Source organism: Haliaeetus albicilla, chromosome 18 (assembly GCF_947461875.1).
Source record: "Haliaeetus albicilla chromosome 18, bHalAlb1.1, whole genome shotgun sequence".
Lineage (NCBI taxonomy): Eukaryota > Metazoa > Chordata > Aves > Accipitriformes > Accipitridae > Haliaeetus > Haliaeetus albicilla.
Window position 1 is genome coordinate 2763327 of NC_091500.1, and position 21715 is coordinate 2785041.

Sequence of the window (21715 nt, forward strand, 5' to 3'; positions counted from 1 at the left end):
CAGCTCCTTTAAAGTTCTACGTCTTGAGAGTATCATATCCATGTAAAATCCAGCTTGACTATGGGCTGAATGGAACTGCGTTCCTTTGTCATAGGCCATTTTTTGAGAGAATTATCTGGCCTTCCTCTCACAGACTAGGCATTAGTCTGTTGTTTTATCATCTTCTCTCCTATTCAGCAAGGAGTCCAACTCTTTCAAAACCCTCCAGATGAATTCTGCATTGAATTACTATCATGTCCTTTCTGTAACTTCTTTGCTGCTTCTTATTTGTGCACTGTCTGTTCCTATACTGTGAAATTCTCTTCCTAGCTCACAAACCCCCTTTGCAGGGTTTTGTACAAATTTTCCTTCTGTCTATTGACCATGACTATGTGCATAGAATGAGCTTCAACTGGTTGAAGACCAAACCACCATTGTTCTAGCTTCTACAAGTCTCCTACATTAGAAACTTGGTGTTGTTACATGTTCAGCATGCATCGTATTACCCCCAAAGATATGGTGGATATTTTCCACAAGTACTTATACTCTGTTCGCTTTTTGTTTCTCTATTTTTATTGCAAACATACATGCAGACACTGATCTCCGGAGATGTATGCTACTTAGAGCATCTTCACACAAAAAGTACTCTGCGAGACCTGCATGACACAGTACATTGGCTAAACATGACACAGGGGAGCGCTGCCCGTATCAACGACCAGAAACTCTGGGGAAAAAAAAACCAAACAAAAAAGAGATTATTGTACAGTAAAACATAATGCTGTGTGAAGAGTCTGTGTAGCATGTTTCTCTGAAAGTGTTTGCACCCCCCCCCCCCCCCAACTGGGAGCACGGACAACAAGCATGGGGTTGGATGTGACACGTACGCCCACCTCAAGAGGGGCATCCATACAAAAACCTCTCTCGAGGAAGACCCCCGCAAAAACATATTGGGTACAACTGTGCGGGGGGGACTCCAGAGCGAGGAACATACCGCACAGACGTTCACAGCTCGGGGGGGAAGGTCAGGGACAAGGCGAGCAAGGTCAGGGACAAGGCGCAGCGGGCAGAGCTGAAGGAAAGGGCTACTTTGGGGGGCAAGCTAAACCCCGAGCAAGACCCCAGGGGCGGCGGCTGCACCCCTCAGAGCACGCAGACCCAAGGGCCCACCGCTGTGGGGGGGGTAACAAGGAGGTGGGTTCCCCCTCCACAGCACCCACCCCCCGGGACACACCGGTTGGGGACGCAGCCGGCAGGCTGCTGCCCCCTCCACAGCACCCACTCCCCGGGACGCACCGGCGTGTGTGTGTGTGAGGGGGGATGTTTTCTCCCCTCTCCACAGCCCCCCGGGACGCAAGAGCCGGGCTGAGGGAGCTGCCCGCTGCCCGCCGCTCGGCAGGGAGGGGCGGGCCTCGCGCCCCGCGCCCGCCCGCCCGCCCGCCCCAACGGCCGGCGCGCGCGCGGCGGGCCGCTCACACCCGCCCCGCCGCTCCCGCCCCCGCCGCCCGCCGACTTCTCCTCAGGGGGCGATGCCGACAGCGGCGCGGCGGCGCCTCCTCCGTACGCTCTGCAGCTCCACCTTCAGGATGGGCGACTGGGCCTCCCGGCTGCCGCTGAAAGAAGAAGCGCTCCCCGGCAGGAACCAGCGCATCCCGGTGGCAGGTAGGGACGACTTTTCACACACACACACGCCCGCCCCCGGCCGCCGTTACCGGGGGCGGGGGAGCGGAGAGCCGTTCGGTGAGAGAGAGGCGGCGCCGCTCCCTCAGGCGGGCGGGCTGCGCTTGAGGGCGCCTGCGCGGCGGGGCTGCGGCGCATGCGCGGCGGGGCGGGGGTGGGTGCGTGACAGGGCGGGGCCGGCCCGTTCCTGTCAGGCGGCGGGGAGAGGGGGGAGTTGGGGCGAGCGGGCTTGTTTCGTGGTTTAGCTGCGCGGTGACGTGTCCTCTGCACTCTTGTCGTAAGAACAGGAGTTAATCGATTGCTGGAGCAGTCAACAAGCACGTACCTGTTTTTCTCCTGGCCGGGTGTGAGCGTTCTGTTTTGTTTTTAGGGCCGTGGTAGTGCTATTCAGGGTTTTAAACAGATTTCCGTAGCCCTTCTTCTGTTGAAGAATAGTACCTAAGCGTGGCATGGATGTTCTAACCCTAATGTTTGCAAAGTGTTTTAAAGTTCTTAAACAACAACTCTTTCAGTGATTCTCCAATACACCTCCTTTTTCATTTTGCGTAAGCGTGTGCTGTCAGGTAAGCAAAGTAGCAACCTAGAATTAAGCAATTTTGCCTTCTGTCAGCCCTCCTAGGCACTGAAGACACTGCAAGATGACTGTCATCACCATTAGATAGGAATTAGAGTAGGTGCTCTAACACACATGATCGTTCTCCCGTTGTACAAGGTGTTTTTATATATCTTTGCTCCAGGCACCTAAGGTCCCTAACAAAGTCTGTGAACTTAGGAAAAAAAAATCTTAAACCCATAAAGTACATAAGTGCTGTTGGGAGAATAATAAATGGATGATGGCATAAGCCTAGTGAAAGAAGTGTTTGAGAGCATAGTAAAATCTCAGATTGTATAGATATTTGGTAAAATGCTGAAGGTAGCAAGAAGGTAGTGGTAAAATTAAAGGTAGCAGGAAGACTATTCTGTCTGATGTGGAGAAGGTGGACTCAAAGGAGCTGTGCAGAGATGGGGTTGATATTGTTAGGGCAATGAACTCTAAGATTATACCAAGATTAGCACATTGCCTAGATTAAAGTGGCACCTTCACATTGCTTCTGGATAAAAGCCTGGACAGGAGGTACGCTAGGCCCATTTTATGCTTTGTAATTCCATAGAATAATTTTATGCTGCTCTACAAAAAACATCCTCATAAGGCCAAATACGATTTTTTTGGACATTTTTATTCTCTGACTAAATGTGCTGTTATGTACTTAATAACAGCATGGACGTCCAGTGAATTGTGACAGTTAAAATAAGATGTAAACTACTTTCAGAAAAGAATGGCAATTTAAATTTTAACATTGTGTAACATTTACTCAGTTGCATTTCCTTTGTTTAAGTTGCTCGTAGGTTGCAGAATCAGAGGAGTGTTGGTTGGAAGGGTGCTCCCCTGTTCAGCCTCTGTGCCAACGCTGTGCCGCCTCCTTCTCAGAGAGTTTTTCCTCATGTCCAACGTGAGTCTCTTACAGCAGAGTTAGTGGCTGCTGTCCTTTCCGATACTGTCTGGTGCTGCTGAGAAGGGTTTGGCTGAATTGTCATTCTCACTCCCTATTCAGCTGCTGTAAGGTTGCCCCTTAGTTTACCCTTCACCAACTGAAATACGCCCAGCTTCTGCGAGTTCTGTACGTTTGTGTGCTGTAGGCTGCTGACCAACTTGACCATTGACCTTGCAGATCCTTGCCATTTTATTAATGTCTCTTGTGAACTGAGGACCCAAAATGGGACATGGTATTTCAGGTGAATTCTTACCGGTACAGCACAGAGGAGAGAGTTTTTTCCTTCCTCTGCTGTCCATGCTCCTTGTAATGCAGCCCAGTACACGGTTTGCTTTATTTGCAACGAGAGCACATTGCTAGTTCATATTTAACCTGGCATCCAGCATAATCACAGGTCCTTTCCAGCAGGTCTGAGATTATCTTGCACTGGTGCAGAACTTGCACTTCTCCTTGCTGACCTTCATGAGGTTTCTGTTGGCATAGACATGAAATTTTTCAAGGTCTCGTCAGACTGAAGCTCTGCTGTTTGGCATGTCCGCTCTTACTCTCTGTTTAGTGTTGCCCTCAAATTTGCTGAGCGTGTTTTCTGTCACATCATTCATGTTATTGTTTAAGATATTGAATGATTTTGGTCCCAGCGTCAGCCCCTGGGGTAACCTGCTACACACTAGACATCAAGATATTGATCACTGCCTTGTGAGTCTGGTGGTCCTGCCAATTTCTGACATGTCTAGTGCCTAGCATTCTGTTCTTCAGCCACTACTTTCTCACCTTCCAAATGCAAATGCTGTAAGAGGTGGTGTCAGAAGCTCTGCTAAATTCAACATGTATTACATCCACTGCTTTGCCCTCATCTGCATAGCCAATCATTTCATCATAAAAGGCAACCCAGCTGGTCAAGCATGATTTACCTTTGGTAAATACGTTCACTATTCCTGATTACTTTCCTGTTCTCTTTGTGTTTGGAAATGATTTCTGAGGACATACTCCATAATCTTGCCTGGGACTGAGCTGAGGCTGAGCAGCCGATAGTTCCTCAATCCTCTTTTTGCCTGCCTTAAAAATGGCTGTTACTGTAGCCCATATCTAGCTATTGGAGATCTCCCCCAGGCACCAGGATTTTTCTAGATATCATTAGATCTAGATCTGTCACAGTGTTCTGATGATCACAACAGTGAGCTTCCTCTGCAGCCCTGGAAAAACTCCACGTGGCTCCTTGGACATTTAACTTCTCTAATTAGCCGTAACGCATTTTTCCCCACATTGCTGCTTTTCTTTCTGACTGTGCCAGTGCCTGCAGAGGTTTTGGAGTAGTCTTTGTTTCTGAAGACACAGGCAAAAGAGGTTTTGAGTACTTTCGTCTTTTCAGTACTACTTCTAGGCTGTCTTCTGTATTCATCAATGCACCCAGATTTTCTCTGTGCTTCCTTTTACTCTTGTAATTTTTGTGAAGTCATTTCTTATTACTGTTTATGTCCTTAGCTAGTTTTCACTCCAGTTTTGGCCTTTCTGATTTTGTGCCTAAATGCCTGGGCAAGGCATTTTATATACCTCCTTTGTTGCTTGTTACTGTTTCTACCTCTTGCGTGCTCTCTCTTTGCCTTTTAGTTCATCGATCTTGACTCGGAGACTCTCAGCAGATGTGACTTCAGTTTCTCTGTGCTATCAAGGAGTTTGTTTCCATAGAGTGCAGCTCCCCATCCTATTCTTCTGTGCTAATCCTTCCTACATAGCCTGTGCCCATGCATGACACTGCTCAAGTTGTGTGTGCTGTGCGAGGTCTCTGATTCTGACCACATCATAGGTCTGTGACCACACTTGGATATCTGAGTCTTCTTTGTGAACCAAACTCTGCCTTAGTGTGCAGACGCTTGAGGAAAATGTCTGCCGGACCTTTCTTTTAAGCAATAACTAGCACTGATCCTAATCTAGTGACCTGATGTGTCCATCCTGTTCATCTTAAATGGTGTTGAGGGCCTCTAACTGTTTCCCAGGTGAAGAGCTGCAGAGCGTTCGGCTTCTTGTCTGCGTGGTCTCTTTGAAGATCCTGTTGGATCTCCTGCTCCTCCTCCCTGATGCGATGTAATGTGCTCACTTCTTGCAGCTCCTTCCCTTGCGCTGCAGCGACTAGGTCTGCCAGGGCACAGCTCTCAAAGGTGAGGCTGCTGCCACTGCTGCGATCCCCATGGAGAAGCACCAGGCTCTCCCCACAGCCCGAGACCACTCTCAGGAGTTCGGTCTGGAGAGAGGCTGCTGAAGTACCAGAGGTGTTAGCGCTGTCTGGGTCAGGGCATTGTGTCCTGGAAGGTGTTTTCAGCAGCTGAGGCTTTTCTTCTGTGAGTGGCACTTCTGGGCTCTCTTTGTGCCTCCTGCACATTGTGTTAATTGCATTGTACCTGCTTGCGCATCCTGGTCCCAGCGCTCCAAGCTCCTGATGCTTTCTGGGTGTCAGATGGGCATGAATGTGCTCTGCCCCAAATCTCAGTGAGATTTGTTGTTTGGCAGGGAACCTCTTGTGCTGAGGGTTCTTGATCGCCATTCACAAACCTTGTGAGTACAGAAAGGAAAAGACAGCCGAGTGACAACTTCAGCTTGAAAGTTGCATTTAATCTAGTCTTGTGAAAAACTAAATTACATTTCTATTCCTTTGTAACTTGCTGACCAAGGGATTATGTGAGTCTTGACCTTGTCAGTGAAAGGGTTTTTTTTTGTTTTATTGTAATTTAGGATCTAAGTCTAAGAAAATGATGCAGTTAAACCTTGTATATTATATGGATTTCTGTGAAGTGACTGAAAGTAGTTGGTTTGTGATAGCAAGGATTCTGTTTGTAGAAGTCAGTTAAACGGGGATAAAATACGATACTGTGAGCTGAAAACAATATAAACATTAGTAAGCCTCACTTACTCTTTTTGTAATCAAGTTGGATTTATCTGATCTTCAACAAATTTCATAATCTGGGAATTAGAGTTCGTAGTGCTGTTTTCTTTCCTTGCAGTAGAGCTGCTGCATTCATTTTTGAAAATTACTTGTTTCATATGATTTCTGTATAACGGTGCAATACAATATCATGCTTTATAGTAAAACCACAAATTATTGCTTCTACCATTCTACTATAACTGTAGTTTTCAGAATTAATTTTAGTTACTTTACAGCTGAAACATGGCTGTGTTTTATGAATATGTGAGTATATATTGCTTACACTATTTGACTATTTAATTTATGATAATGGTAGGAGCACTAGTCAAGGAGCCCTAATAATGTAGAGGGAACCTCTTGTGCAAGACATTGTATAATAGCATATATACACACACACACACTTTTTTTCTGCTATATAGCCTGAGATAGGAGAGTATAGTAAATTAAAAGAATGTTTTGACCCACTGGTCCCCATGAGTAGTGTCAGGAAATACCTTCTCTCTCTGTGGTCTCAGCTATGTTCCTAGCAGAGGTACTTACATTGTAACATACACATCTGTAGTGGGTTAACTTTTTTGAGGCAGTAAAGGTACAGCTCATGGGTAGACAGTCTTATGATTGTTTAAACCTATTAAGCCTCTTAGCTTTATATTTATAGACTAATAGAGCAATAATTACAAACGTGGAGGAGGTCATGGTGAACTTTAGTCTGACCTTCTGTATAAAAAAGAGCACAGCATTTCCATGAATTAATTCTTGCTTGAATCAGATCATGCTCTTTAAAGAAAATATTGATTAAAAATGTCATTTGGCAGAGGATCCACTGCAAAATGTCATAAATTGTTCCAGTGTTTCATAACTCTCTCCATCATAAAGGTGTGTATTTTGAATTACTTTGTTATGTTTCAACTTCCAACCATTGCAGCTTGTTAGTTTCTTCATGAAGATGAAAACCACAGTAGTATGTATTTTCTGGTTTTCATGACATACGTTTAGATCATAACTAAATTGCTGGTTAGCCTATTTTTTAAAAAAGCAAAGACTTTAACCAGACATAAACCAATCAAGGTGAATTTTTATTCGGTCAGCAGAAGGCACATTTTCAATCATTTATTAATTTTTGTTTCTTCTCCTTAGACTGTCATGAATTATAAGGTTTTCCTTGAGTTTTGGATTTTGGAAGTAGACACAGGATTTTACTAGTGATAGTGTTAGTGTGAACTGCTGTTTTGTTCCTTCTCAGTATTTTCCTGTTTGTGTACCAAAGGTTAACTAACATGTTGGGTTAAAGTGTTGCACTGGGAGCTTTGTGTTTAAGTGATTGACTCCTGCATACCTAAGAGCTTTTCAAGTCATTGGTATAGTGTCTGATTCTACTCTTAACTTTATGAATTGATCTGCATTTGGTTTGACTATTTGATTTAATTCCAAGTCTGTATATTTTACATTAAATTCATACAACAGTGAATTTCAGTTCTATGTGGAATTAGTACTTCAACCTGACATACTGAACTCAAGAAAAAGTTGCACTGAATGTTTTTGCTGAGACATCTGGAGAAGACTAGTGAGCATAGGAAATTGAGATTTTGATAGGTTTCTAGTCTCACCCTTGTTTTATTATTACTGTCTTCAGGTGTACCAGGAACATTTCAGCTTTAGTTGCCTTGATATTGTTAAAACAAATACATGATCTTTGAGTGAAAGGGTCACTCTTCTTAAATTCAGTTAAGCTGGGACATGGTGCTCAGGGGGATCTTATCAATGTGTATAAATAACTGATGGGAAGGAGTAAAGGAGATGGAGACAGACTCTTCTCAGTGGTGCCCCGTGGATCGACAAGAGGCAACAAGCATAAACTGAAACATTGGAAATTGCATTTCAACATAAGAAGAAAACTTTTTTTTCTCTGAGGTTGGTTGAACAGTGGCATAGGTTGCCCAGAGAAGTTGTAGCTTCTCCATCCTTGGAGACAGTCAGAACCTGACAGGACACAGTACTGAGCAACCTGCTCTAGCTGACCTGGCTCAGAGCAGGGGGGTTGAAGTAGGTTATCTCCAGAGGTCCCTTCCAACTTCAGCTGTGCCGTAACTCTGTAAATCCTCTTAGCTGTAGCTGTGGTGGTAGTAGCAGTGTCTGTCTTTTCTAAGATACTCCAGCAGTTATAGAATTCCCTCAGGATGTTGATGATGCTCCTCTGTTGGGAGGTTGAAATGACGTCCTAAGCAGATATATCAAAATAACCAGCCAAAGCACACCTGGGATGATGGTACTTACTTTAAGATGGTACTTAATACAGGAGGCTGGAGCCAGACCCTCAAGTCTTCTCTCTTTTTGGCCGCAATACTTTTGCATTTCTACATGTATAACAGTCTGACCCGTTGCAGAGTGGAGCATGCTGTCAGTCTCACAGGACACTCCGAGTCCAAGTGGTTAGAATATACTTCTGAAATGTGTTTCAGTTTTTCTCAGTCTGAGTTTTTTCTAAAGTTCCTAGAGAATGTACTGCGGTTTTATGACAGGGATCACTTGCTCTTCCTTCAGAGGCACACTTCTTTCCATTAAATTTATGCAGAACATAAACAGGTATTTTATGAGTACTGCTTTATTTTTCCTGTTCTGTCCGCTGCCTGCTGAAGTAGCACTTGCTTTTCACAGGGTATAGCCAGATTGGATTCCACCCGAATTGATTGTATATGCATGAAGAATAGTATACCTTATATTCTTACAGAGAGTTTATTTCACAAGAGATTTTTAAATGAGATGATTTTAGCTATCATACGCCCTGTTAGGAATTGTTTAGTTGATTTCTAATGTTGTATTTAGTTGGATGTCTTTTGAAGCTTAATAGATTCCAAACACAGTAAAAATAAATGAACATTCAGAAGAAGAACTAACCCTTTAAATTATTTTTCTTCTATACCTGTTTGTTTTAGTGGACTTTCTGTCCATGCTGATCTTTTTTTAACATTCTTAAAAAAATGAACAGAAATTATTGTGGTCAAACTGGTGTCCTGTGGTCTGGTACTTTTGTTTGTCTCATCCCGTGCCCTTGGAGGAGGTTGCTGGCTGGACTGTGTATGCTGCCATGGGCACGTGGAAGGGCGCTAGGGCTAAAAGACCATAACTTATGCATGTTCATGGCCTGGTACAAAGACTTCCCAGTGGAATTTGATCCCTGTGGGCATGGGATCATCCAGTAATTTTCTCAATGGTTAATGAATCTGTGTTGTCATTAAAGTTTAAATTATGCTGACTTGTAATGGTACAGGGACATTGCACTGACAAATTGTACTGGATATCACCAAGCTGTGATCATTGAATTAACTTATTCTTAAATCATCAGTACTTTCCTACCAAGGGCGAATGGCAAAATGGAGAACTGCTGAATGGGACAGCCTGATCCCTCGATACTTGTGAATTAGTATGTCACGAAAATCTCCATGTTTTTGTAGCCTCTTTGTACTGTGCAGAATTAGGGAAAAAATCTGGTACCTTATGTTTATTCTGTGCCTAAATATGTATGCGGTGTTAGGTTGAGAAGTTTTAAAGAGATTTTCCCTGATATTCTGACAGTTTGCTGAATAGTGCAAGGCACAAGATTTTGCAATAGAATTACAAACTAAAATGTAAGCTTAATGTTTTCTGAGATTTTTTTTCAGTAGCATATAAGGAATAAAATGAAAAAGATTAGATTTTTTTTCCTTTCATGCTTAAAAAAGTTTGTTAATCATGGGCAAATATAAAAATTTTTTTCAGACATGAATTTAATATCACTCTATTGTAGGTCTAAAATAGAGATTCTTGAGTGAGATGATGACTCAGAACAAAGCCTACAAAGGAAATACAGTTTCTCTTAGGGTTTAGAAGGATTAATTTCTTAAAGTTTTCTACCACTTTATTTACCTGATACAGTGTTTTACATAAAGAGTTAACTAGTTACCCATTTTTACTGAAGTTTGTATGGAATATGGGCCAAAAAATGTGTGACCTGACTTCCATTGAAGTAGAGTTCAGGAGCATGTTGAGTGGCAGTGTCATATGTGGACTAGCGTTTCTCAAATTTCAATTTACCTTTCTAATTCAGAAGAGTTAATTACTTATTTCTTCATTCTATGAGATGATCTTTGCCTCAAATACACTTAAGCCATCAATTTCCATAAATTATTAAATTTCATTACAATTTCACTGCGTATGCTGAGATTCAAATCAGAAAGGATGTAAACCAGAGTACGTTTCTTTGCGGAAGCACCTCACTCCCAGTAATTGTTCATTATTTGAAAGACAACTTCTGAAATTTGTGGTTACAACATCTTTACAGGTAAGTGTGAGGTGAATTTGCTTGGAAATCCTGTCTGTACTAACATGCCATGGCTTTTTCTCTTTCTCTCTCTGTTTTTTTTTTCACACCTTGTCAGGTATTTATATCTAAACACTAAACAGCTCGTTTTCAAGCCAAGTGTACAACTATAAATATTGTACTGTCATTGGAAAAACAGGAGTTACTTTTTAACCACCCATTACATTTACATGTTGGAAGGTGTTGCAAGGAGAAGCAAAGGTTAAGTCAATCTAAGGGGATTTTTTTGTTGTTTGCATGTGCTTTTTGCTCTTTCTATGGCAGCTGGAAAACAACAAAAAGGAAGTTAGCGTGCACACATGATTCTTGATAGATTAAAAGCATACAGAAAATATGTTTACAGAGCTGCACATCCAGCTGTCAAATGCTGCTCCCAAGGTAACACCACCCTGATGAAAAACCCCTGCACTGCCTCATCACCTCTAACTCCACTGCAATAGAAGGGGCTACGTCAGTCATCACTAAGCCCTCTCCAAAAAAATATAAAATAAAAAAAATCTCATGTTCGAGTCCCTGGAGTTCCTGGCGGACTACTTAGCATGCTGCTCACGGTCAGATGTGTGCGCTGGCATGAAGCAGCGCTGCACAAAGCTGTACCCCCAGGACTGCGGCGGGGCGGGTGCGGAGGAAGCTCTCCCCGGGGTTTCTCCTGGCAACAGCGCGGGTTGCTGGGAAACAGAATTACTTAAATGGGGAGAAACTTTACCCAACTGGCAGCCTCTTGAATGCAAATAAGGCTTGAAGGAGACTCCTCTTGCTGATACCGTAATTTCCCTCTCTGAAATGAAAAATGAATCCAGAGGTTCTTTATTCAGAGGATTATGTGTGGATGCTGCTCTGAGGAATCATTCAAAGTTGTGTAATAAAAGAGGATAATTATTTCTAGTAAAAGGTAGTGGTGTGGTACACAGGATTCAATAGCTTCTTATTGCTGCCATTTTGAAAAGGGATGTAATGTCTGAATTTGGCAAATTTGTGTTGTTACACAAACCTGTCAGTTATGAGAATTAAACACAAGGGTTATATTTACACAGGTTATTTTTTTCACTAGAGAATATTTTATATTATTTTGTGTGAGTCCTGGGATACATTGGAGTTCTTTGGCTAATTGTGTCCATTTATCTTTAGTGCAATTATTGCATGAATGACATTGACTTGACATTTAGGCAATGTTGTGATTTTGACTCAGAAAATAAGTCAGTTGAGAGAAACATCTCACTTTCTTCACTTGGTCTCCATGCTACTATTTAAAAGCCTTTTGTGCTGGGATGCTAAACATCTGTAGCACCAGCTGTGTCTTCAGTTGTGCCTGTGTAACTCGAATAACAAGTGTTCTTTTTCAGTGTGATGTTTGTCTGACTTCATCATAGTCACACTAACACAAGGTTAGCATATATGGGGAAGACTAAGTTGGTTTTAGATGATGGGCTGTTGCAGCTATTCACATACAAGTAGGCATTGCTAAAATACCATGTGGTAAAACAGGTTGTGCCCTGGATCGCATATGTGCCTCTGTAACGCTGATTTGGTCAATGTCTGTCATAGGTAGAGACATGGGATTAGGTTGCCCATTGCTCCTTCTCCTACCACACCAGATAGGAGAGTGTGGGAGAAAACCCCCTTGTTCTGGCTTTACGTTGTACCAGGTACAGAGCTGGGACAGAGCACTGGAGGGGACTGTACGTATTGTTGAATTGCTGCTGCAAGTACTGCTACAGCAATACACAGAGTTACGCTTTTATAGGTAAAACAGTCACTTGCGTGTTTAGTTCACCACATAGTGAATGTCAAAAGATATTTAAACCAGGTGAACAGTGCCCCCAAAATGCCTCTTTCTTCTACTGGCTGCAAGGGGAGTGACCAGTGACCAGCTCAAATGGAGGCAACAGTATTATAACCAGCTAAAGCGGGATGACATGAATCATGTCTTTGGTGTCTTAGGCAACCATAGAATCACAGTATGGTTTGGGTTGGAAGGGACCTTTAGAGGTCATCTAGTCCAACCCCTCTGCGATGAGCAGGGACATCTTCAACTAGATCAGGTTGCTCAGAGCCCCGTCCAAGCTGACCTTGAATGTTTCCAGGGATGGGGCATCTACCACCTCTCTCGGTGACCTGTGCCAGTGTTTCACCACTCTTGTAAAAAATGTCTTCCTTATACCTAGTCTGAATCTACCCTCTTTTAGTTTAAAACCATTACCCCTTGTCCAGTCGCAACAAGCCCTACTAAAAAGTCTGTCCCCATCTTTCTTATAGGCTCCCTTTAAGTACTGAAAGGCCACAATAAGGTCTTCCCGGAGCCTTCTCCAGGCTGAACAACCCCAACTCTCTCAGACTGTCCTCATAGGAGAGGTGCTCCAGCCCTCTGACCATTTTTGTGGCCCTAACCAGATAGTGCACAATCTTCTATGGGCCCATTGACTTGTATTTCAATTACGTAGCAGTTTGGTGTTGGTTAAGTCATCGACATGTCTGCCCCAGTCTTCCATTTGGAAGGATTTTCCAGGAGTGAACTGCTTTGACTATTTATAATGTTCTTTTAATTTTGACCCTATTATTTATTGCTTTTCTTATCTCTTTTTGTGTCTACGTAGTCATTTAGTGTCTCTCCATTTTCTTTTATTTCCTTGATGAGAGGAGAGAGAGGGTGGTCCCATGCCGCCTTCTCCTGTCTTCTGTTAAAGGGTAAAGCTGTTTTAATCTCTGTCAAACAGTATGACCAGCCAGTCAAGAGAGGGGATTATCCTGCTGTACACAGTGTTGGTGCACCCTCACCTTGAATACTGTGTGCAGTTCTGGGCCCCACAGTTTAAGAAGGTCCTTGAATGTGTCCAGAGAAAGGCAACAACTGGTGAAAGGGCTGGAAGGAATGTCCTGTGAGGGGTGGCTGAGGACTCTGGGCTTGTCTAGTTTGGAGAAAAGGAGGCTGAGGGTTGACCTCATTACAGCTTCCTGAGGAGGGGAAGTGGAGAGGGAGGTGCTGATCTCTTCTCCCTGGTAGCAAGTGACAGGACACCTGGTAGTGGTTCAAAGCTGTGCCAGAGGAGGTTTAGACTGGACATGAGGAAGCATTTCTTTACCGAGAGGGTGGTCAAACACTTGAATGGGCTTCCTGGAGAGGTGGTCGATGCCCCCAGCCTGTCAGTGCTTAAGAGGCATTTGGACAATGCCCTTAATAACATGCTTTTGGTCAGCACTGAATTGGTCATGCAGTTGAACTAGATGATCATTGTAGGTCCCTTCCAACTGAAATAGTCTAGTCTATTCTATTCTTCTCATAAAATAGGTTACTTTTCAAAAAATATATCATAATCATACTTTTCAGCATGGTAGAGCTCAGTTATATATGGTAGTCTTAAAGAAAAGGGTAACTGCTATGGAGACTCATTCAAACTAGACGTGACTATGATTTACGTTACGGTTACATGGACAGATTAGCTCAGTGCAAGCCAGGTGTGGATTTATAGCATAATAACTACTCCAGGTAACTGCCTATGTGGATGCCTTTGTTGTACAGTGAGTGCAAAGTAATCTGTCTCAGTTTCATTGAAAAGTAAGCTATGTGTTGTGGTTTAACCCCAGATGGCAACTAAGCATCACGCAGCTGCTCGCTCACTCCCCCCCCTGGGTGGGATGGGGGAGAGAATCAGAAGGGTGGAAGTGAGAAAACAAATGATGGGTTGAAATAAAGACAGTTTAATAGGTAAAGCAAAAGCTGTGTGCACAAGCAAAGCAAAATAAGGAATTCATCCACCACTTCCCGTGGGCAGGCAGGTGTTCAGCCATTCCCAGGAGAACAGGGCTCCATCACGCCTAACGGTGACTTGGGAAGACAAACGCCATCACTCCAAATGTGCCCCCCTTCCTTCCTCTTCCCCCAGCTTTGTATGCTGAGCATGATGTCATATGGTCTGGAATATCCCTTGGGTCAGTTGGGGTCAGCTGTCCCAGCCGTGTCCCCTCCCAACTCCTTGTGCCCCCCCCAGCCTGCTCGTGGTGGGGTGGCTTGGGAAGCACAACAGCCCTTGGCTCTGTGTAAGCACTGCTCAGCAGTAATGAAAACATCCCTTTATTATCAATACTGTTTTCAGCACAAATCCAAAACACAGCCCCATACTAGCTACTATGAAGAAAATTAACTCTATCCCAGCCCAAACCTGCACACTATGTTACATTTACTCCAGGGTAAAAAATTGTGGTTACCACAAAGAGATGCTCTAATAGGTAGAGAATTTTGTTTCTGTGAATCATTTTTATCTTCTCTGTTTATTCCCAGAACAGCACAACCAAAATTAATTGAGGGAATGATGTTATTTAATGACCTATTCCTGTAGTTGGTATTCACTGTAAAGCCTTGAAAATGTTTCCTTGCCCAAAGAGTTATTCTGGTTGCCCTGAGTCAAAAGCTGTCTTTTTTTTTTTTTTTACTCTTTATCAAATACCAGTTCACAGAATCATAATTTTCTTCCTTCTTTTCTTTGATTTTCTTGGTTAATGTTCATATACAACATTTTCAATAATAAAGAAGAGAATCTGCAAGGTCAGGTTATGCTAAATGAGGGTTAAGTTTTTCACACATGGAACTTTAGAGGTGCAGCAGCTTTAGTTCCCTCAGAACCCTCAGGAAGTACAATAGTAAAACTTCTCATACTTTAATTGATTTGAAAGAAGATAAGTGCAGAATAGACCTTACGTTAGGTTACCATAAGGCAGATTTAAGGTTGTTTGAATGTTTTAGCTACTAACCTCTGTGTCTTAGTCCTTTTGTGTTTCTTTGATGTGTCGTATTTGCTTTGAATTTTTTCAGCTTAAAAAGCTTCTGTGCTTTAATGAATGTCTTCCTGTCACATTTATACCTTCAAATTACAGTGGTGTACGTTGCCTTAACTTCAGTTTTATGTAATTTTTATTAAATTTATTTCTACTTTGTGACCATTGAATTATTTGGCTTGTAATTTGTTGTGTAATAAGCGTTGCTTGATCTTTGCATGCTAATATTTTATTTATTATGTGTAGAATTTCAGTGGTATGGATACATTTGTATATTGCTCTTATTTTGTTACTTGCAAATTTTTACGATACATATGAAACTTGCATTTAAATTTCTAGTACAATTAAAGTAATACACATAAATAAGTCCTTAGTTCAAATATGATAAAAACCTGTGCAATATATAATGATGTTTATTCCAGTTTCTTATGTATTGCTTATAGTTAATTCCTGTTGCAGATATGCAAAATTGGAGTTAGTGGTATTTCATCCATCTGGGTGAAGAGATTATTTTGGTCTTAGTTTTGAAGATAGGATCTTATTTTCTGTTGATAAATGGGGCCAAGTAGATTATATCTGTATTTTCACTGTAGTTTGGGCTTGATTTTTCAGGAATTTGACTTTCCATGAGCCTCCAAAGATATTTTAAGGACTGCCCAAATTTCAGGAATGGCTGAGAAGCAGAACTCTTGCAGGAACCAGTTTTTTTGGTGTCCCTCAATGTGAGGCAGAAAGCTCTCATGTTGAGGACATATGCTCTGTTTGAAGGTAGAGATTTGGTGCTTGAGACACTGGCTGATACCTTCTGCTAGGAACGCAGTGAGAAAGTAGAAGTATCGTGCAAGGGATGCTTGTTCTGATTAGACAATGGAAGCGCTCATAGAAAGCCTGAAGATTAGCAGCAAAAGCATGCCACTTCCTGGACTACTGCTCTGTAATCAGAAAACGCTTGACTACTGTTGTGGGATGTTAGATATTTTCGACAAACCGTAGCCAACTCTGGCTGTTGGGTAGGAGAAATACTTCAGTATTGCACCCTTGCCCTCAAAAGGAAAGCACAGGTTGGTTCATGTTAATGGCAGCGCTGGCCTGTCTGCTTTCATTGAGGGATAATCTGGATGATGTTGGTGTTTCTCTGGAGGTCTTTCTATTTCTGACATTCCCCATTCATCTTTTACTATTTACAGGCTCAGAAATGCACTTTTTGGTTCATCAAACATTCAACTCCTGAAAATTTCATTCCAGAACCTGGTTATACATCTGTGGCTACTTCAGTCGATGCACAGCCCACTCCTAAAGCAGCAGCAGGAGTTGGGGAGGACAGTCGTTGATTAGCTAGCAGTCTGGATAAGCAAGGAGATGGATGACTCCAGACAGTCCTGGGGGACAGCAAAATAGAATGCAGAGACAGGGCCTGGTACCTACTGAATGGCAGAGTAGGATCACAGGATAATCCAGGTTGGAAGGGACTTTGGGAGATCATTGATCTATGAGATCAGTAGAGTGACAGCTGATCTACTAGTCTTGTAGAGAAAGTGTCTGTAAAGAAAAATCTGCTACTTTCAAATGTTGAGCTTACATTTTAAAAAAAGACAAAATACTGTGTCATGGAATCAGTGGATGATATCCTGATATGTTTTAGCAAACTGCAGTAAGATTTTTTTCTAAGATTTTCAGAAGCAAAGTAACTGCACCAGAGATAACATTACAGTATGTAGGTTCTGTGGTGGCTATTTATATTGCTTGCTTTCTTTTGTTTACGTTCTTCCTTAAAAATTCTCCTTCATAGGGATGTGCCAGTCTACTTTTGCACTTACTGAGGTTGACCTGATGTCTGATGGGAAGCGGAAATGAAATCTTATCTTAAAGAAGTTCCACTCAGACAACTTTTAATAAAATAAACTGCTCACGGAGTAGTAATGCTTAATTTCAGTAGTATCTTGAGTGTCAATTTTCAAAGTTACTACTCAGAAAGGGAACAGGAAAGAGAAGATATTAGCAGGCAAACCAAATGTAGAGGGTGGATTCTTAAGCAGAACGTACTAATATGTCTTTATATGAAGAAAAGAAATATCAATAAGATGACCCAGAGATATGTTTACAGTTGATTCTTAAGATATTCATCTAAAAACTTAGCTAATGATCCTTTTTTTTTGAGTGATTCTAGGATGTTCTGACCCTCCTCCTATTTTTTATCATTTCACCCATAAATCTAATAATAAATTCAGTGATTTGGGTGTAATTGCTGTGGAGAGCAGCCGCAACTTCTGAAATTAAGCAGTAGGACCAACGGAGTATCTGTTTGCCATGTTCCCTTCTTCAGAAGTGGAGCATTCTGCTTCTGAAAAGTGTCTTCTGATGATGTTGGCAGCTGAACGTGATTCCTGTTTAAAACACTGTGTTGAGCAGTGAAGGGATTTGGGGTAAGACCTCATACCTTGTTTCTTACTGTTGAGCAGGTTAATGCATTTGTTTTCTTACCAGGTTGTCTAAATTTCTTCCTATTTGATTTAATTTGGTCCCTTGTGCCATTCTGTCATCAAATTGCTTTTCAAACTACCTGAAAGGTGTTCTCTTTTACTGGAGTAGGATACCATCCCAGCCAGGAAAAGCTGGATTCAGACTCTTAACGCTGAGTACCCAGCATGGGCATTGCAGGCTGTTTCTGTACCAGTAAATCGAACTGTATCAGGGCCCAAGCTCTGTAGATGTAGATGACTCAGGTAATCTCTGTTATATTGTTGGAGAGATCCTGGGTCTGCCTTTGCGCTGGTAAACCAGTATGTTCCTCTGAAATTCTTAGACACGGTTCAGGAGTTAGCATAAATCGGGAACTGCTCCCACTTGACAGTTTGACGCAGCCATCCTTTTTCGGAGTGTACAAGTATGGTGTGGCTGTGACTGGGCTGTTGACACAGGTCCAGAGGATGGGACCTGCGGTCATGACGTAGCCATCAGCAGGACTTTGGTGTCTCTCCAGTCTTTGGTGGTGGGAAGTGCAGACTTTCAGACTTGCCCTTTTGCATTTAAATGACTAAATTTCTCCTTAAGTCCTCATTAAGGAGTCATCCTTGTGTTGAGCATTTCACACGCCAATTAAGACCTACTCAGTGTTTGATTTAATTTACAACAATTAAAGCAAGCTTTTTGAATGAGAGAAAAAAAACAACAGATCATCAAATATGTATCCTATATGTGTGGATATCTGTGCACAGACATTCCTGGGTACTACTGTTGTAAAAATATTATTAAGTATAATGGAAGTGGAAAATAAGTAAAAAATTGCGCTCTCTGGGCTGATGACTGGATGCAGATGAGGAATTCTGAGATATTAATCTCTGTAGAACCATTTAAAATATTTAATTTGTGAAAATTTAATTGTTGAAGAGAATGTGGAACACAAAATGAAGCACTTTGTACCTGAATTTTACAATAAAGCCCTTGCTTAGTGCAAAACAAAGAATATGTTCTTATTCTTTACACATGGACTGACAATTATGAGATGGTAACTTGACCATATTTTGGATAAATTCTCTTTCTCATTTACTTGATTTTTCAGAGCCTCCTTTTTCATAATCACTGAAGATATTTGAGAGTTTCTATCCACTTCATTACAAGTCTATTTTCACTCTACCCAAGTTAAGTGTAAGTGGATTCCATTATGACTAACTACTTCTACCTAAAGTGCCATGCATATATTTTTCATGTTGCACGCTGTAATCGCTTTTCTAAATGACAGTCACAAATGCCTGTGAAGCTGGGTTCCTAACATTTTGATTTTCGTAAGTATCTGTTTTTCTCCTGAGATCTAAAAGGAAATTATAAGCAGTTAAGGGTACAAATGATGTTTAAACTTCCATGTGGCACTTTATATATATAATGCATGTATCTAAAGTGTTCCGGGTGGTACTGGACGAAGAGAATGGGAAAACATTTTAACCTATGAATGCAAATTCTGTTTGATATGCTCAGAAAAAAACAGCTGGTCCTCAAAAAACTGAAGAAGAATACATTTAGTGAAGATTGACCCATGTATTTTGCAATTCCAAATTGGGGCATCATGCCAGCAGATGATGAGTAGTTGAAGTATATTCCTACAGTGGAATATTTAGGAAGTTGTTGACAGCTTCTCATAGAGTTTGGACTTGCAGTTTGTTTGCCTTGCAGAGCTGGAGAACTCCACTCAACAGTGTGACAGTGTGCCAGCCCTAAACCCACTGCACTGCGGCATAGTTCAGGCATGCAGATTTGCTGGTTTGATTTTCAGCTGAATTCAACTGGAACAATCCATTTCTGGTGCTAATCCTTTTCCACAGCATTGCTCGACTATTGCAGCCTCTCATGGAAAAGGCCACAGTCATGCATACATTATGTTGTCTAAATGATAAATGATAATTGAAGATGGTAAGTGGTCAGCTGCCAAGGAAAGGACAGTCCGTCCTGTAGCAAAGTTAATTGGGTACATACACAACTATGCAAAATGAGCTGTCATAGGTGGTGGCTGCTGGGGACACCTCATCAGTCTATTGATTGGTTGCCCTGGGAGTCTGGGAGACCTGAGGTACATGCTGGAGGTCCTTGCAGATCTAGGCCTTAATGTTCAGGTTGTTCATGCATTTATAGGCTTTTATGCTTGTTTTCTTGTATATTATTTCCATTTTTGTGGTTGAATCTTGGAATGTCTACTTCAGCTACTGCTATCTTCCTTTGTTGCTTCTGTGTGACTGCAATATTCCCTTATTTTTTTTTTTTCCTTTTCAACCGTATTTCTCTCAGTATTCATTCTCCTTTTATATTGGTCTCTATGTCATAGCTACATTCACTCACTTATGGGTTCTTAGAGCTTCACCAGTGTTTGGCTATTTAATAATAAATGAAAAACTGGAATGTGGAGAGTCATTAGGCAATTCATTGTCATCATGTCTGTAAGAACAGCCCAGGTAAAGTAGCCTTTTTTCTGTCACATAATGTACTTTCACCCTTTAATAATAAATCAACAAAGCATCTGGCTCCAAAGTTAGACTCCTAAAAAACCTCTGGCTTGTTCACAGAGGAATCGGCTTCACTTATCTGTAATGGGAATGCCCAGAAATGATACCAGGAGTGTGATAGCAGAAAGGCTAATAGAGCTAGCCCTGACATGACAAACCTGCCATGTTAAGAATGTGTTTATTCTTAAGAATAAAATGTTTGGGGAATATCATGCACACACTGCTTTTGAGCAATATTCTCATATCAGGTGGTCAGGATGAAGTGTTACACAGCTTTCATTGATCCATAGCACTTAGGTATTCTGTCAAGGAAGACAAAAAGGGAAATGAGAGGTATACCTGACATTAAAGTTTTAAAAGTAGCTATTTGGGGTTAAAGTGTCTTGATGAGTTTTCCAATGGATAAAGGGCCTTTTATGTGTACAAATACTTGTTAACATTTGTAGTTTATATTATCTGTATTTAGGCATGCGTTTACTGTGTTCCATGAGAAAATGTAGGCCTGTAAGTGTTTTTGCATTTTGTACATCATTCTCTCATGTTAATTCTTCTCATAAAACTTGCCTGGTAGATTTGTCTTCCCTGCAAGTGAAGAAAATAAGCTGTGGTTATGTGGAAGGAGAGGCAGTCTTGTGGGTTACTTCTGTATTGGATTCCAAATATAGCATCTTAAATGAATGAGTTACTTCTGCTATTCCTAAGTTTTCCACTTGTGAGATAGGAAATCATGCTCATTTGACAGGTATACTAGGACAGGTATCCAGGTATCCTACTTTTGTGAGACACAGGTGCATTTGAGTGAGATGGAAAAATATATGAATAAAGGGTTTTGAAAAGAGGCAGAATAAGAAGACATCAGGAGGCTTTCATCGGGAGAATTTTAAACGAACAAATTGTAGGGGCATCAAGGTAAAATATATAAAAGATGGTAAAAAGAATTTGAATTGAGTGATGACCAAAGTACAGATAAATATTAACTTCTTAATTCATAAAAGAAAGATCAAAGTGATATCTAAGATATTGCAAAAGAATTAATTTGTGGATTTTTCTATGAGCATGGGGGTGTAGATAGTGTTGAAGGACAGACCTACATGTTGTTCTGTAATGGTAAACCTGTCAACAATGAAGATGGTCAAATTTGGACTAGAGATGGATAGGAGAATACTTGGAGAGAAAGATGAGGAATTCAACTCTTTCTATATTTTGTGCATTGGAAGAGAATAACATCAAAGAAGTATCAGGAGGATAGCTGGAGATGCAAGAATGTTCAAAAGAAAAATGTTAGTGTTGGAAAATACTTTCTAGAGTTACTAATACAGAGCCGGATGTCATTAGAGTGAATCAGGTTACCTGAGATTTGGGTACTGACTATTGCAGCCTCCATGGAAAAGGCCACAGTCTTACTGCAGGAAAGGAGTGACATCAGAACCATGGGAGACCCAGATGACAATAAAGAGAAAAGCAAATTGGAGAAGCTAGTGGGAGAGTAAGG

The 21715-nt window shown here is 41.6% G+C and overlaps 1 protein-coding gene and 1 long non-coding RNA gene across 2 annotated transcripts in view; one reads left to right on the forward strand and one right to left on the reverse strand.

The window, feature by feature from the left end:
- Nucleotides 1-529: 529 nt before the first annotated feature.
- LOC138689678 (uncharacterized) lies at nt 530-1373 on the reverse strand. The gene is made up of 2 exons (XR_011328581.1): nt 971-1373; nt 530-703 (listed from the first exon to the last, which is right to left on the reverse strand). It is a non-coding gene; the product is annotated as an uncharacterized lncRNA (long non-coding RNA).
- Nucleotides 1374-1428: 55 nt separating this feature from the next.
- The window catches only part of MSRA (methionine sulfoxide reductase A), a 285500-nt gene continuing 265213 nt past the window's right edge, over nt 1429-21715 (forward strand). Inside the window, exon 1 of the mRNA XM_069805545.1 lies at nt 1429-1638. Coding sequence (XP_069661646.1) covers nt 1506-1638 — 133 coding nt within the window. The 5' untranslated portion in view covers nt 1429-1505. The remainder of the gene's footprint in view (nt 1639-21715) is intronic.